Below are 14,580 nucleotides of genomic sequence, written 5' to 3'. Positions count from 1 at the left end.
TAGACAGGTAAGATTTGGAACAAACAGGTAAATGTTTGCTCCCTAGGCCATTGCTGACCGGTTATTTTTGTCAGCTGCAAACTCACTTCTACTTCCTGCTTCTTTTGACATCCAACAGTTTTTGTATCTTCTTTCAGAAAATCTTTTCTGAGAAGAAGCTATGCAGTGTTAAGGGTCCTGTTGCATGGCTGAAGGCTATGAAAAGTCCAGGAGATCTGAAAAAATTTGGAGGTTTTCCTTGTAACACAATTGGATACAGCATACTGAACACTTGTGAGACCGCAGCTGAAATCTTAAGTGGTGGAACATAAAGAACATCAGATGAACACCTCAGAGAAATGGGGCAAAGGTTTCAACATGTTCCTCCTTTGAGGTCATCTGTTACTAGGCAGTAGTGAATGTGTAATGCTGAATAAAAAGTCAACAAAAGTAGAAGTAAAACATTAAAGCCTGAATAAGAGCAAAGCCGATTAACTAATACCGTACAATACTACTATAATAGGGGCACAGACAAACCTGGAACTTTTCAAGGAACTCTGCATATAATGCACTGCAAGTTTTGTATTTCGATTTCTATTTAAAAGAGGAGGAGGCATTCAGACAAGATAAATACAAAACACTGCAGATTTTGTAGGTACCAAGATGAGCTGATCTGGTTATGATGAAATGTAGCATGTGACAGTTCTTGGTTTGCTAAAAATAGATGCACTACAAACTGATCTGCATGTACCTAACCTAATCAGGCAGTTATAGCCTGATTTTGCTAAAAGAAGTGCAAAGGGTTGCTATACAGCATGAACATCTGACAGGTCTTTATTGTGAAGTTGTTAGCTTTGTTTTTTCCCAGCTTATTTCACATTAACCATCCAAGTAATTATACCATCATGACAGCTCATGAGAGTTTACCTGGAATTGAATCATGTCAGCTTAATTATAACCCCCTTTAAGAGCCCCTCTGAGAACAATGAGAAAGTCTTGTTAGGGGATTGATGTGAAATGGCTAGTCCAATTTAAGTGAAAGTTTAATTCATGTCAACAATTCTTCCTTTATGTCTCCATATCTCAGAACAGATTGTTATTCTCTGTAATTAACTGACAAAAGTAAGCACAACCAACCCCAACAAACAAAAAGTGACCATAGAGATGACAATTCAGTCTCCTAAACTGACCATGTCCCATGACCATGTCCCTCCAAATTATTCTTCCTTCCTGACTTGCAAGTTGCATTTTTAGTCCATTAAATGTGTCTGTAAGAAGGAAAACCTTGCAAGTGCCTTGTTCCTCTGGTTTCCTGACCATGTCTGATGGAGAGTGGCATTTGCCAGCAACATGATAATAACAGAACCAGACCTATGGCAATCTGAACCTTTGGGGAGAACTCTGTCTTCAGTGTTGAATTTCATCTGTTCTTGCAGGCTGAGTATTAGTATTGAACAGACTTACCTCCTAGTCTGTGTTGCATTCTGTATTCAATATTTTTAAAGTACATCTGGGGCTGACATAGAATCACAGAACCACGGAATCATGAAGGTTGGAAAAGACAACCAAGCTTATTTAGTCCAACCATTAAGTCATAACAAAATCACTGAATCACAAAATCACCTCAATGCCCACTAACATCGTCATAGAGCCATAGAATAATTGAGGTTGGAAAAGACCTGTAAGATCATCGAGTTCAACCCCAACCCATCCCCACCATGCCCACTGCCCATGTCCCTCAGTGCCACATCCACACGGTTCTTGAACACTTCTGGGGACGGTGACTGCACCACCTCCCTGGACAGCCTGTGCCACTCTTTCTAAAGAGATTTTTTTCTAATATACAGCCAGAAATGATACTACATACACGTTATCACTCTGTTTCTTTAAAGATTCAGCATACTGGAGCATGCAGTATATTCTTCTGTGAGAAAGTAAAAGAAATTCCTGACCTATGCATTCGCTGACTGCTCTTTTATTTGGATGAAGCTGAGCCACAGTGACCTTCCATAACTCGTTTCCCCATGCAGTTTACCTTTAAAATGGTGTTTTGTTCTCCAGAGAAAAAAATAAAATGTAATAAAATAAAGAACACTAGGGCCTCTTGCAAAAAAATTCTGGCTGTTTCTTTTTCCATGACGATAAATGTAGGTAATTGGACTCATAATTTAAACAAATAAACACAGAGAAAACCTCATTAGCATGAAAGAGTGCAGTGTTCAGTGAAGGTACGTCTTTATCTTCAATTAATGACTGGCTAATTTGCAATAAATAGGAACAGACATGATCCTAATCCAGTGCCATGCCATCTACTGTGATGCTGGTAGGCATTTGAGTTTTTTTGTTAAAAATGAGACAAGTCCAGCAGCTGAATTGCCTGCACACTGTGTAAAGCTCTCTTAGCTCAAAACAGAAAGGTCTCTGAGAGTCAAGGTATTTTAACCTCATGAATACCTCTTAGCATTTCAAACCTACTGCTGCCAGATGAACTTCACTAGACATGTATGTTGTTTCTAGTTCTGTGTTTTTGTGAACCTGTTAGCAGTCTCAGAACATTATTAGAAGTTAAGCTATAAAGAAAATTGGAGTTAAGAATTTTCATGCTGTTTTGCCACCTCATTAAAAGTACTCAGAGTATGAAAGAAATGGAGAATACATAAGAAGCTGTGGATATTTTCACATAAATAGTCCTGTGTGCTTTTGAGTTATGGTCTGTGATCCTACTGCCGAGCTGTGCTGTGAAGTTTGTGTTGCTTGTTCACATCACAGTACAATGAAACACACAAGATACAAAAAGCAGGAACTACAACATAAATGGGAGATGTGGTACAAAACCTATGATTTTATTAAGTGTTCACTGTTAAGATAACTTAAAAATAAATGAATATCACCGCAAGTTTGGTAATAATGTGTCAAACCATGCTGAAGGCTTCAGTAGGATTTCTGTGTTATAAATGCTTTGTCCTAAAGTAACTGGCAGCAGTTGGAAATAAGTGTGTATTTTAAGAAACACTAGAGAGGTGGGAAAGACAGGGAGAAAAGGATTAATTGTTCATTTTAAATGAGAGTTCAGATTTCATGGTGCAGAGAGAATGTTTGCATGGAACAGGAATTCGAGTTTCTGACCACCATTTTTCTGAAAGCTGCTAGAAACAGTCCAGATGTTTATAGATGTATTTTGTAGACAGTCACAGCTGACAGCATCTTCTGCTGCTTTTTAAAGATGGCAGGAGTACTACTAGACATCTCCTGCAATACAAACCTGGGTCAATGAAGACATACAAGTGTTCTAGCACTAATTTCAGCATTTCTCAATGTATCTGCAGTCTCTGGGTGGACTGAGCAGTTTTTAGTTTCAATAACTAGTTAATTAGCCCATGGCTTGTGGCAGTATAGGCCTTCTTTTCTAAAAGAAAAAGCCTAAGGAGGGCCACAGGGGAAAACATGTCTGTACCATCAGACTTAATGACTATCTACAACCTTAGCATTACTTTGGTGTGCTTCCACCTCATGGCAACAACTCCTTCCTGCAGAGGTCAACCACAAGCTGCCAGGAGGGAGCCAGGGCTGTTCAGCTGCTGTTTTGACAGGCGTGAGCATGTCAGTGTTTGGGAAAGTGTCATTGTGCCATTATATATCTTGGACTTCATTATCTTAAATCTTTAAAAGAGCTGCTTCTTACTGTTTCAGTTAAAATTGTGACCAGAGAAAAATCTCATGGAAAATTGAAGAGAACATAGGCAAAATCATCCGAATAATATAAATCATTTTTCGTGAATGAAATTTTTCATTATGAAATCACTGAGCATCTCAAATCCCACTGCATACCACTGAAGTAATTTCCTTTCACTCTTCAAGGCCTGTTCTTTTATGCATGATTTTTAAACATATATATATATAATTAGTAGAGGATAACAATCCACTGAGATCAAATGTCCCAATTTTATTTGATCATGGCTCTCATTTTCATGTTTTTCTAATTGGTGCAAAATGGATTATGAAATGCAGGTTCTGATCAATGTGCATGATTGAAGTAGATCAGGATTAAGAATACTGTATTTCATTTATGCATGTTCAGTATATGTCTTTAAATGTATATTTAAAGACCAAAAAGCAATTTATTTCTATCAAGAGTCATTCTAAAGTAATAAAGCACACTGAAACTAACACAACTCTAGCATTTCTGTATATTATACACAAGTGATATATTGATGATGTATTTAGTTAAATATGGCATGAATAGAACTGACTTAAGAGTCTGTTCACGTTTATGGACTTCAGATAGACTCGTTGCAGTGTACTAATATTTTACTACAGTAAAGTTTATTTTGCTTAATTTCATAGCTCTTGTAACAAGCCTACCCTCTTAAAGTTCATGAGAAAATTTCATTCTTAAAAAAAATAGCTTTGAATTCTCTAGCCCAAGGGGAACGCGTTAAAATAGAATTTTCACTAGGATTTGTTATTTAAAAAGAAATTGAGTGTTCACAATAAATAGAAAGAAAGAAGTACTTCCAGGCACTTCAGTAGAATCTCTGCTTTCTCAGAAAGCAAAGGAGATAACTTTCTGTGTGTTGACACGTTGACATGTGTTGAACTCCTTCAGTCTGAAGGTCTTAAGCTAAAAATACACAATTAGCTCCACATTTTTCCATGAGTTCTTCTACAGAACATTTTCTTAGGAGAAGCTACTCTTCTGCATTTGAAGTCAATGTTCTTTCATAGCATAGCCTCTACTGAGATGCCTGACAGATAATATACATAAATGTTAATTTGGGGTTCTCTTATTAGACTTATTAGACTCCAATTTTTGTTTGTTTGTTTGCTTTTAAAACAACAACAGAGAGTATGGTTGTTGATATTGTTCTGAAATCATTTCTACACACTTGAATGATTTTTTTAAAGCCATCTGAAGCTTCTCTATGCATTCAGTCTGGTATTTTGCAGCAATATATAAGCTGTTCTGCAGTCAGTCACGTTCACTTCTCGTAATTCCTATCTGCAAGAATGGTTCCAATTTGTCATTGCAAAAAAGGCTGAACACTCCTTGCTGGCTCCACTCCCTGACCAAAGTGATGGCAATGAGCCATCTTACCTTTAACTGACCTGGAAAAAAACACCAGTGCAGTCTGAATCCTTTCTATAGAATTACATTTATACCACCCCACTGAACAGTGTGATTACCATGCTCTCCCAGTTTGTAGCTGGAAAGTGAAATTATCTGTACTTTTAGTCTCAGATGTTTACCAACACCACCCTGTGCCCATGCATAATATGTACTAGACTGTAAGATTACATAAATCACCTCACCTAGGATGGTGTATTGGTGTAAGTACCAATTTGGCCTGGAAACAGCAGAGTGCACTGCTGGAGAGCCTCACAATACTCCATGATTTATGTAGAGTTAAGAGAAGTATGCTTACAGTAGGTAACCAGAATCACCAAAATAAACCAGGAAAGATAACAAGAAAATTGTGATCACAAGAACTCCTTAGAAATTACCTGTTTTAAGTGAAAAACAAGTTAAAACAAGTTAAAACAAAGATAATTCCTGAGCCAATGAAAGCACAGATTAGAAATTTAGGACTAATCCCAATAACCTAAACCTGGCTGAAAAACTGAGACTACCTGCATTTTTATCCTCAAGTGTATAAGCATTAGTTTTCTAGTAATTTAAGTGACATCAAGACTTATTATAACAAAAGTTATGTATTACTCATTTAGCTTTTGCAAGATAGCTGTCTATTGTGGACACTTTTTCTGGAAGTTTCTGGAGAGAAGTATGTCTTTCACATAATTTTCATCCATAACATTGACAATGAAACACATAAGGATGATGGTTTTACTCTTTTCACTCCGCCAGGATTCTTTCACTCTTCATCTCTCTGCTAGTTGTTTGTCTTTTTACTTGTTCTGGGATAGCTGATATGAGTTAAATGGAGTTAGGTTCCTAAAAACTTTGCTTTGAAAGAGATTGGTTTGTTTTCCAGTGTTTAGTTCTGGATATTTGTTTCCCTTCAAAAGCTGTATCTCATTTCAGTCTTTCTTGCTCTCTTGTACTCAGCTCCTGCCAGGATTTTGACGTTCAGTGGCACAGTGACGACTCCCTGGATGAAGGATATTGTCCTCCCTTGCAAAGCTGTTGGAGACCCAGCTCCAACAGTCAAATGGATGAAGGATAGGTAACCAGCAACTAAATGTACAGCTCAAGTAAATCCCATTTCCTTAAAATCCAGATGATGGTGAAGATGGTGATCTTCAATGACTGCATTAGGAAGAAAAAGGGTCATTTGTGGGTACCACATGAGAGCAGCAGAGGAAGAATTTAAAAATTCCATGAACTAGAGCTAATTGCCTGTGGTAATTAGAAAGCATTAAAAAGGAAGAAAAGTAAATATCCAAAATGTTAAATTGCAGAGACCTTTCTGTCTGAACTTTGGGGCCACAGAATTAATTTGAAAAAGCAAAATGTTTGATGTATTTAAATAACCTGTTGGAGTGCAGTCTGTAAGCATGTGTCTTGCATATACCTGGTTTCCCCTTAGTCTGTTTTGATCTGTAGTTTCACAGTCTGATAGAGTCACACATGGAAAAAGGCATGGACACTATTATTTTCATCTAAGCACTGTGTAAGCAGTGATAATGTAGTGCTATGAGGCTGTTGATTGGTACATGTAATTATTATTTTGTAAGGATAGACTTTGTAGGAAGGAACTTTTATTCTTGCATCTTTATGAAAGAGTTGATAGTTAAGGAGTGATTTCTCAGTTTCACTCAAGCTTGGGCCAGGATATGTGTGTTCTTCAAATGGCAGGTGTTTCCCCGCAAAAAATATTTCTTTACTGTCTTTAATAAAGAGCACCGCTTCCCCACCCCCACATTCCATTTTCTTTCTTTCCATTCTTAGCTTCTTAAAAAAAAATAATCCAATTCTGAGTATCTTTGATTGTAACTTCTTTAATGTATGCACTTTGCTTCCTGTGAGGTAGTAACGGGACACCCAGTCTAGTGATGATTGATGGGCGAAGAAGCATCTTTAGCAACGGCAGTTTTGTCATTCGGACTGTGAAAGCAGAGGACTCTGGATACTACAGCTGTGTGGCCAGTAACAACTGGGGATCAGATGAAATAATTTTGAACTTGCAGGTACAAGGTAAGAATTCATGTCAGAATTATTATACAGCTATTAATTGTTATGTGATGGTAGTGCATTGATATGCGTGTTTTGTAATGCTGATACATTAGTATTAATGTGCATTAATAAAAATGTTGTCCTTCCAAATTAATTAATTATATGATATACATATTCTACAATTATGAATTATGTTATATAGTATTCTGCAGATCATTCTGACTCAGCTACCAGCATTTTCTGCTATGGTAGATGTTTTGCTTTGGATGAAACAATTAACACGCTTGCAGTTAAATCTGCCTGCAAGCTTCTGTCAGATTGACAATTGAGTGTTTGCATTCAGTTATTTTCTCATTCTTCACAAGAATTGCCTTATGCTTTATTCCTATAAAAAGTACATGCATTCATTTAAATATTGCAAATTTCAGAAAGAGCTGAAGGCCTTTTCTTTAGCTTCTAAGAAGCTATCAACAGAAATTTGCTCTGTACTGACACCTTGGCCAAAAAACTTCATTACTCTTGAGCAGAATTTTATTGATGGAGAATGTGAGGAACCATTTAAAATGAAATGTCAGTATAAGGTCAACTAGCATGTAATGCCAACTATTCTATATGCCTGCTGAAATATATATAGTGTAACTATTAGAATATATTAAAGTAGTTCAGTTAGAAGGGACATTCAGAGATTATGTAGTCCAACTACCTGAGCTCTTCAGGGCTAACCAAAAATTAAAGCATATTAATGAGGTTATTATTCAATTGCCTCTTGAACACTGACAAGCTTGGGCCATCAGCCTTCTCTCTAGGAAGCCTATTCAGATGTTTGACCACCCTCACAGTACAGAAATTTTTCCTAAAGAATTTTTTCCTAACAGTGTTGGCATGTATAAAAGTAATGACAATACAGGACTACACATTGACAGTAATATCAAATAGAGTACGTATATTCATATATCAAGAATTCACTGCTAAGGATATTTTTTTCCTCACTTACACCAAAGCAAAATTTGAAGAAATGCTCAGGTGCTTAGTGTGCTTTAATTGGCTGCAGTTGTCATACTACATAGGTATAGGTACAACCACTAAGCTGGGAATTTTGGCTATACTGTAGCCAGTTACTCTAGTCTAAGCTTCTAGTGCAGATATATGGGAAGAGAGAAAGATTTTCTCAGCCACAGTGCAACTCTCTGCATAAACATGTCCACTAAGCCATGAAACAAATGCCATAGTATATATTAACTTACCTACAATCCAAGAGAGGCTGAAGATGTTCTTTTGCAATGTTTGAAACATAACAGGGAATGGAAATGGAAAGAAATTTATATTTCACTAACTATTTTTGAAATTGCATATCCTCGCTTTTATTGAACTGCAGTAACTAAAAGCAAATCAATATTACTTCCCAGAAGGGCAGAACAGAATGGCATTTAATATGTGAGACCACCATCTTTCATAGATAGAGTGAAGCTATGATGAAAGTTTTTGCAATAAATCTTCCACAATGTAATGTGTGCAGTCCCTCTCCCTGGAATAAGCCAAGTCAGTCAGAATAATGGAACAAATCCATCTAATGTAGGGAATTTTCTTTTAGAATATGAATTGTCCTTTTTGTTTCCGTCAGCATTATTTAAGCCTGTAAGGGCAGTAAAATGCAACTTCTTTTTAAGCTAGGCAATAGCTGTAAACCAACAGCCTCCAATTGATGTCAGCACTCATTGTTTTGCAATTTTATTACTTGACAAGGCACTGAAGTGAGAGTGTTTCTTGGAGTTTTACTTTGCTGGTCGAGGTAGAGGCAAAGTAAGGAATGTCCTCTGGGAGCAGACTGCTAGACATGACAGAGGCATCACACATTTGTGACATCCAGTCTGCCTTGCTCATTGAACAGTGGCTGGCAAGCAGGAACCATGGTGGTGAAACTGCCTTGACAAAACTGGTCACCAGCATCAACACCCCTTTCCCACTCTTGCAGTGACAGTGATCATAAACTTCTTTGGTGTCTCTTCTTCTGTGCTTTCCATCTCAACTAAACCATATCTCGTAGCTCCTCATCCAGACGCCTCTTGAACACTGCCAGGGATGGCGACTCCACCACCTCCCTGGGCAGCCATTCCAGTGCCTGACCACTCTCTGAGAGAAAAAGTTTTTCCTCATGTCCAACCTAAACCTCCTCTGGTACAACTTGCAGCCATTTGCCCGGGTTCTGTTCATTGCCTGGGAGAAAAGGCCAAACCCCTCTTCACCAGAACCTCCTTTCAGGAAGTTGTAGAGCGCAGTGAGGTCTCCCCTGAGCCTCCTCTTCTCCAGACTGAACATTCCCAGCTCCCTCATCCGGTCCTCATAAGACTTGTGCTCCAGACCCCTCACCAGTTTTGTTGCCCTTCTCTGGACACGCTCCAGGACCTCAATGTCTTTCTTGTAGTGAGGGGCCCAAAACTGAACACACTACTCGAGGTGCGGCCTCACCAGTGCTGAGTACAGAGATGGATGATTACCTTTCTGCTCCTGCTGGCCACACTATTTCTAATGCAGGCCAGGATGCCGTTGGCCCTCTTGGCCACCTGGGCACACTGTTGGCTCATGTTCAGCCGAGCATCAACCAACACCCCCAGGTCCCTTTCTTATTCACACTCATCCAGCCACTCATCCCCAAGCCTACAGCGCTGCTTGGAGTTGTTGCAGCCAAAATGCAGGACCCGACACTTGGCCTTGTTGAACCTCATCCCATCACCTCAGCCCAGCGATCCAGCTTATCTAGATCCCTTTGAAGGGCTCTCTACCCTCAGGCAGATTGACAGCACCTCCCAACTTGGTGTCATCTGCTATCTTACTGAAGGTACACTCAATCCTCTCATCTAGGTCATCAATAAAGGTATTAAACAATACCAACCCCTGGGGGACACCACTTGTAACGGGTCACCAGCCGGACTTCTCTCCATTCACTGCTGCCTACTGGGCACAGCCCTCTAACCAGTTCCTTACCCAAAGAAGGGTATACCTGTCCAGGCCAGGGGCAGCCAGTTTCCCCAGGAGAACACAGTGAGAGACCGTGTCAAAGGCTTTGCTGAAGTCTAGGTAGATTACATCAACACCTTTCCCTCGTCTACCAGTCTGGTCACCCAGTCATAGAAGGAGATGAGGTTGGTCAAGTACGACCTGTCTTTCATGAACCCATGCTGGCTGGGCCTGATCCCCTGGACACCACGCACATGCTGTGTGATCTCACCCGAGATGATTTGCTCCATTACTTTCTCTGGTACTGAGGTCAGGCTGACAGGCCTGTAGTTCCCTGGATCCTCCTTACAGTCCTTCTTGTAGATGGGAGTCACATCAGCAAGCCTCCAACCTTCTGGGACCTCTCCAGATAACCAGGAGCACTGATAGATGGCTGAGAGCGGCTCGGCAGTCATCCCCGCCAGCTCCCTCAGCACCCAAGGGTGTAGGCTGTCCGGTCCTATGGACTTGTGACAGTCCAGATGAAGGAGGATCTCTCTGACTGTCTCCACCTGAATCGCTGGGGGTATATACTGAGCAGCATCGCAGACTTCCAGAAATACCTAAATGATTCAGGCAGAAGACAAGAGTCAGCTTTCCAGGTTGTAACTGGGACATCAGTAAACACCTTTTACATGACAGACTCATGATAGTTTTGTAAGACTGGAAAGAAAGCTTGCTTCATTGTTTTCTGTCCTGGAGTGTTGAGCTCTGGAAACCCACCCACTTATCTTGATGGTCAATTGGATAATCAATCAGAGGTCTTTTAGGGTAAGCCTGAACTGTCTAATTTCCCTGATCCAGTCTCTGTCCCAACATACAATTTCACTTCTCCCTAGACTGAGTGCCTTGCTGGGATACAGCATGGCTCTTTATTTGAACTTTCACATTGAGTTCTACTCTGTGCTGAGGATGGAAGGTAATATCTGTCTTACTGCTGCGCCTTGTCAGCAGCTGATTCTGAAAATCATGAGGATCTTAGTTGACACACCGCCATAATGTTTATGAGGAGCAACAGAACTGAAATGTTTACAGATTTGTTCAGCTTCACATCTACACCTGCAAAAACTCTTGCTAGGCAATTTTTCTTTTGCCCATAATTGCTTGCAAAGGCAATCATGAATGTGGTACAATTTGTGAGTGGACACCTATTTCCTACCGCTAAGAATTCAGCTTCTCCATAAAACAGGTATGAGTAATAATGGGGAAAAAAAATGGTTGGGTAGTTCATAGCACTTAAAAGGATGTTTGATAAGCCAGGTAAGTAGGAGAAAATCAAGAGTTAAAAACTGAAAGACAAAACTGTGTAGAATTTTAAATACAAAAAACGAGAACTTGTCTGCTCTGTCTTAACCAAGGATCTCATTTAAACAGACACTTTGACAGAAATCATGTACATTTTTTCTCAACTCAAAACAGTTATTTGATAAATGACTGTCAGATGGGATTAAGATCACATCTAATAACCTGAATCTGTTTTCTGTTTTTAAATATTTCCCATTTAGTTCCACCAGACCAGCCAAGACTTACTGTTTCCAAAACTACATCTTCCTCTATCACTCTTTCCTGGATACCTGGAGACAACGGTGGCAGTTCCATCCGAGGTAATATAATTCAGGTTAATTGTAGCTTCTTCCTAAATTGTCAGATGTTAATAGGATAAGCATAGAATTATGAATGGCCACAAAAACAAAGAAACAAACAACAGCAAAACAAAAAAAAGCAACCAGTGATCAGTATTGCTGTCATCATTTAATTTGCACTATTGTAGTGATAAAAGCTTTCAGTAAGTAGCAGTTTCTCTTTGTGCTGGTATAATCACAGATTTAATCACTTTCTTCCAGTGTATCCTCATCTGTTATGACAGTTACTCTCTCTGATTTTCCAGACATGTAATCTCTAACCATTCATTTTTGAGGGTCCAGGTTTATCATCTGGTCTTTGACGCTGATTGAAGGGTATTTAGAAATGTCTATCCTTTTCTTTTCCCTTTGAAGCTATCGTAAAAATGGTATTTAAGTAGTTATAAGAGGAGGCAGTATGTATATTGCTTGATGTCTCTTAGTCAGGGAAGAACTGTATGTCTTCCTGTGCTCAGAAGTTTTCTAGTTTTATGAGGTCTTTAAAATGACTTGTCATATTTCCTGTGGAATTTGTGATTCGTGTCTGGCTTATCATTGCTATTTGTGCTTTGCCTGTAGGCTATATTTTGCAGTATTCGGAAGATAACAGTGAGCAGTGGGGCAGTTTTCCCATTAGTCCTAGTGAGAGGTCCTACCGCTTAGAAACATTGAAATGTGGCACTTGGTACAAGTTTACTTTAACTGCACAGAATGGAGTGGGACCAGGACGCATCAGCGAGATAATTGAGGCCAAAACACTTGGAAAAGGTATGTTGATTTGCATCCCATTTGCTTACCTAAAGCTCCTGCCTCCTGCTATAGATCTTGGTTTGATTAGATGACAGGTTTGAATTTTTAAATATTGGCTTTGGAAACATTTCCACTGTGTCCATGTTTTGATAGAACAGGCTGTCACTGCAGAACTTGAATTGCGTATTAGCTAGTCTTCTTTCCTTGTATCATAAATAATTTTGTTCTAAAATGGATTACTAGATATTTGGGAAGCCAGTGTCTCTCTTATCACAGGCTATAGCAATTCCAACTACTCCTATTTCCAAGAGGAACTTTTTTACACTACTTCAAGAGTTTATTTGTCTGAGTGCTGAAGGAAGATGGGAGGTACAGTTGTGAGGTGTAAATTAAAGCAATCTCATTTCTTCTCCAAGCTAGTATTACAAGAGTCATCCAGTTGAACAGAATAAGCGTAAAAAATACAGAAGTTTGCATAAAATACTGTAAGGCTAAATAGCCAAAATGTGTGGAGTAACTCAGTAACTTAAGTAACTTAAGTAACTCAGAAGTGGGTGTCATGGTCATTGTTGCTGAGGGTAGTTCCGCATGAATGTGCATCACATTATGAACAGATTTGGCAACAGACTCAGTTAGAGCTGTGCTGTTTCCACAGAGTGGAGTAGCTTTGCACATTGCCCTAAAGATCAGCTCATCTTGCATCTTTTCACATCAGTTGTAAGAAATATTCTGATGTGGTTTACCATGAAAGGTGTGTCTATGCTCTATGCTATTCATCATCTCACCTGTGCAGTTGCAGATCTCCAAAGTGTCACAGCAAAGTGGAAATTTTTCTCAACACCCCCTGGCATAAGGAAGAGCAAATATACAGCAAATACAGTTGGTGTGATTTGCTGAATCTCAGAAGAGACAGCAGATCACTTCTGTACATGCTGAGATTATCATTAGTCAGGGAGAATGATCCACTGAAACACAGAGAAGTAGTTCGATGTTCCAGATTTTTTTTACCTGAAATGAAAGAGTAAGGGGAGGTTTATGTTTCAGGTTACAATAGTTCATAAAAAAAACAAATTTCTCAGCCTTTTGATTTTTTCTGGAATTAGATATAAACACCCATGTTACATCTAGAGATTAAATGGAGTATTATGATTTCGAATGTTGAAATTGTCATTATACATGTGATTGCTGTAGAAGCAGCTCTAAACTAAACTATTAACAGAATCAAATAAAATAGTTCATATTACACAGCAGTTGATTCTTGTAGAAATTATGAATAAGTATACATTTTGATACAGCTCATCAAGGCACAGCAGTAGCCTCATTCGCAGAATCATATTATATCATGGACAGTGTTGGTGTCCACACAGTCAGGCTGCCCAGGATGCCATCCAAGCTGACCTTGAACTCCTTCAGAGATGGGGTATCCACAGCTTCTCTGGGCAGCCTGTGCCAGCACCTCCCATCCTCTTGGTAAAAAATTTCTTCCTGATTTATTTAACATAAATCTTTTTTAGTTTAAAGCCATTCCCCCTTGTCATATCACTGTCAGATCATGTTCAAAGTTGTTCCCAGCAGTGTGCTGTTGTGCTGGGGACACCAGACCTGGATGCAGTAGTCTGGATAGGGCCTCATGAGGGCAGAGAAGAGGTGACAGTCACCTCTCCCTGCTGGACACTGCTCTTTTGATGCAGCCCAGAATACAGTTGGCATTCTGGGCTGCAAGCATACCTTGCTGGCTCATGTCCAGCTTCTCATCCACCAGGACCCCCAGGTCATTCTCTGCAGGGCTGCTTTCAAGGAGTTCTCCCAGTCTGTACGCGTTTCTGGGATTGCCTTGACCCAAGTGCAACACCTTGCACATGGCCTTGTTTAAACCTCATTAGATTCTCAAGTGCCCACTATTTGAGCTGTCCAGGTCCCTCTGGATAGCATCTCTTCCTTCTACTGTGTCAACTGCATCACTGAGCTTAGTGTCATCAGCAAACTTGTTCAGGGTACACTCAATCCCAGTGTCTGTGTTGTTAATGAAGATGATGAAGAGCAACAGTCCCAAGATGAACCCCTGGGAGACAACACTCATAACCAGCCTCCACCTGCACGTAG

The 14,580-nt window shown here is 39.6% G+C and overlaps 1 protein-coding gene across 3 annotated transcripts in view; it reads left to right on the top strand.

Annotated features, from left to right (window-relative positions):
• Positions 1 to 14,580, top strand: part of DSCAM (DS cell adhesion molecule) — a 381,453-nt gene that overhangs the window by 322,037 nt on the left and 44,836 nt on the right. For 2 of the 3 annotated variants that reach the window (XM_042810976.1, XM_042810977.1), the window contains exons 21-24: positions 6,044 to 6,161; positions 6,969 to 7,132; positions 11,611 to 11,709; positions 12,307 to 12,495. In XM_042810976.1, the coding sequence (XP_042666910.1) occupies positions 6,044 to 6,161; positions 6,969 to 7,132; positions 11,611 to 11,709; positions 12,307 to 12,495 (570 nt within the window). Of the gene's footprint in view, positions 1 to 6,043; positions 6,162 to 6,968; positions 7,133 to 11,610; positions 11,710 to 12,306; positions 12,496 to 14,580 lie in introns of those variants that run through there. The other variant, XM_042810979.1, reaches the window with a different exon arrangement.

Source organism: Centrocercus urophasianus, unplaced genomic scaffold (genome assembly GCF_019232065.1).
Source record: "Centrocercus urophasianus isolate 14NV4802_14NV808 unplaced genomic scaffold, USGS_Curo_1.0 seq_12, whole genome shotgun sequence".
In the NCBI taxonomy this organism is placed as follows: Eukaryota; Metazoa; Chordata; class Aves; order Galliformes; family Phasianidae; genus Centrocercus; species Centrocercus urophasianus.
Note: the sequence above shows the minus strand (reverse complement) of the source record. Positions and strands in the feature narration are given on the sequence as shown.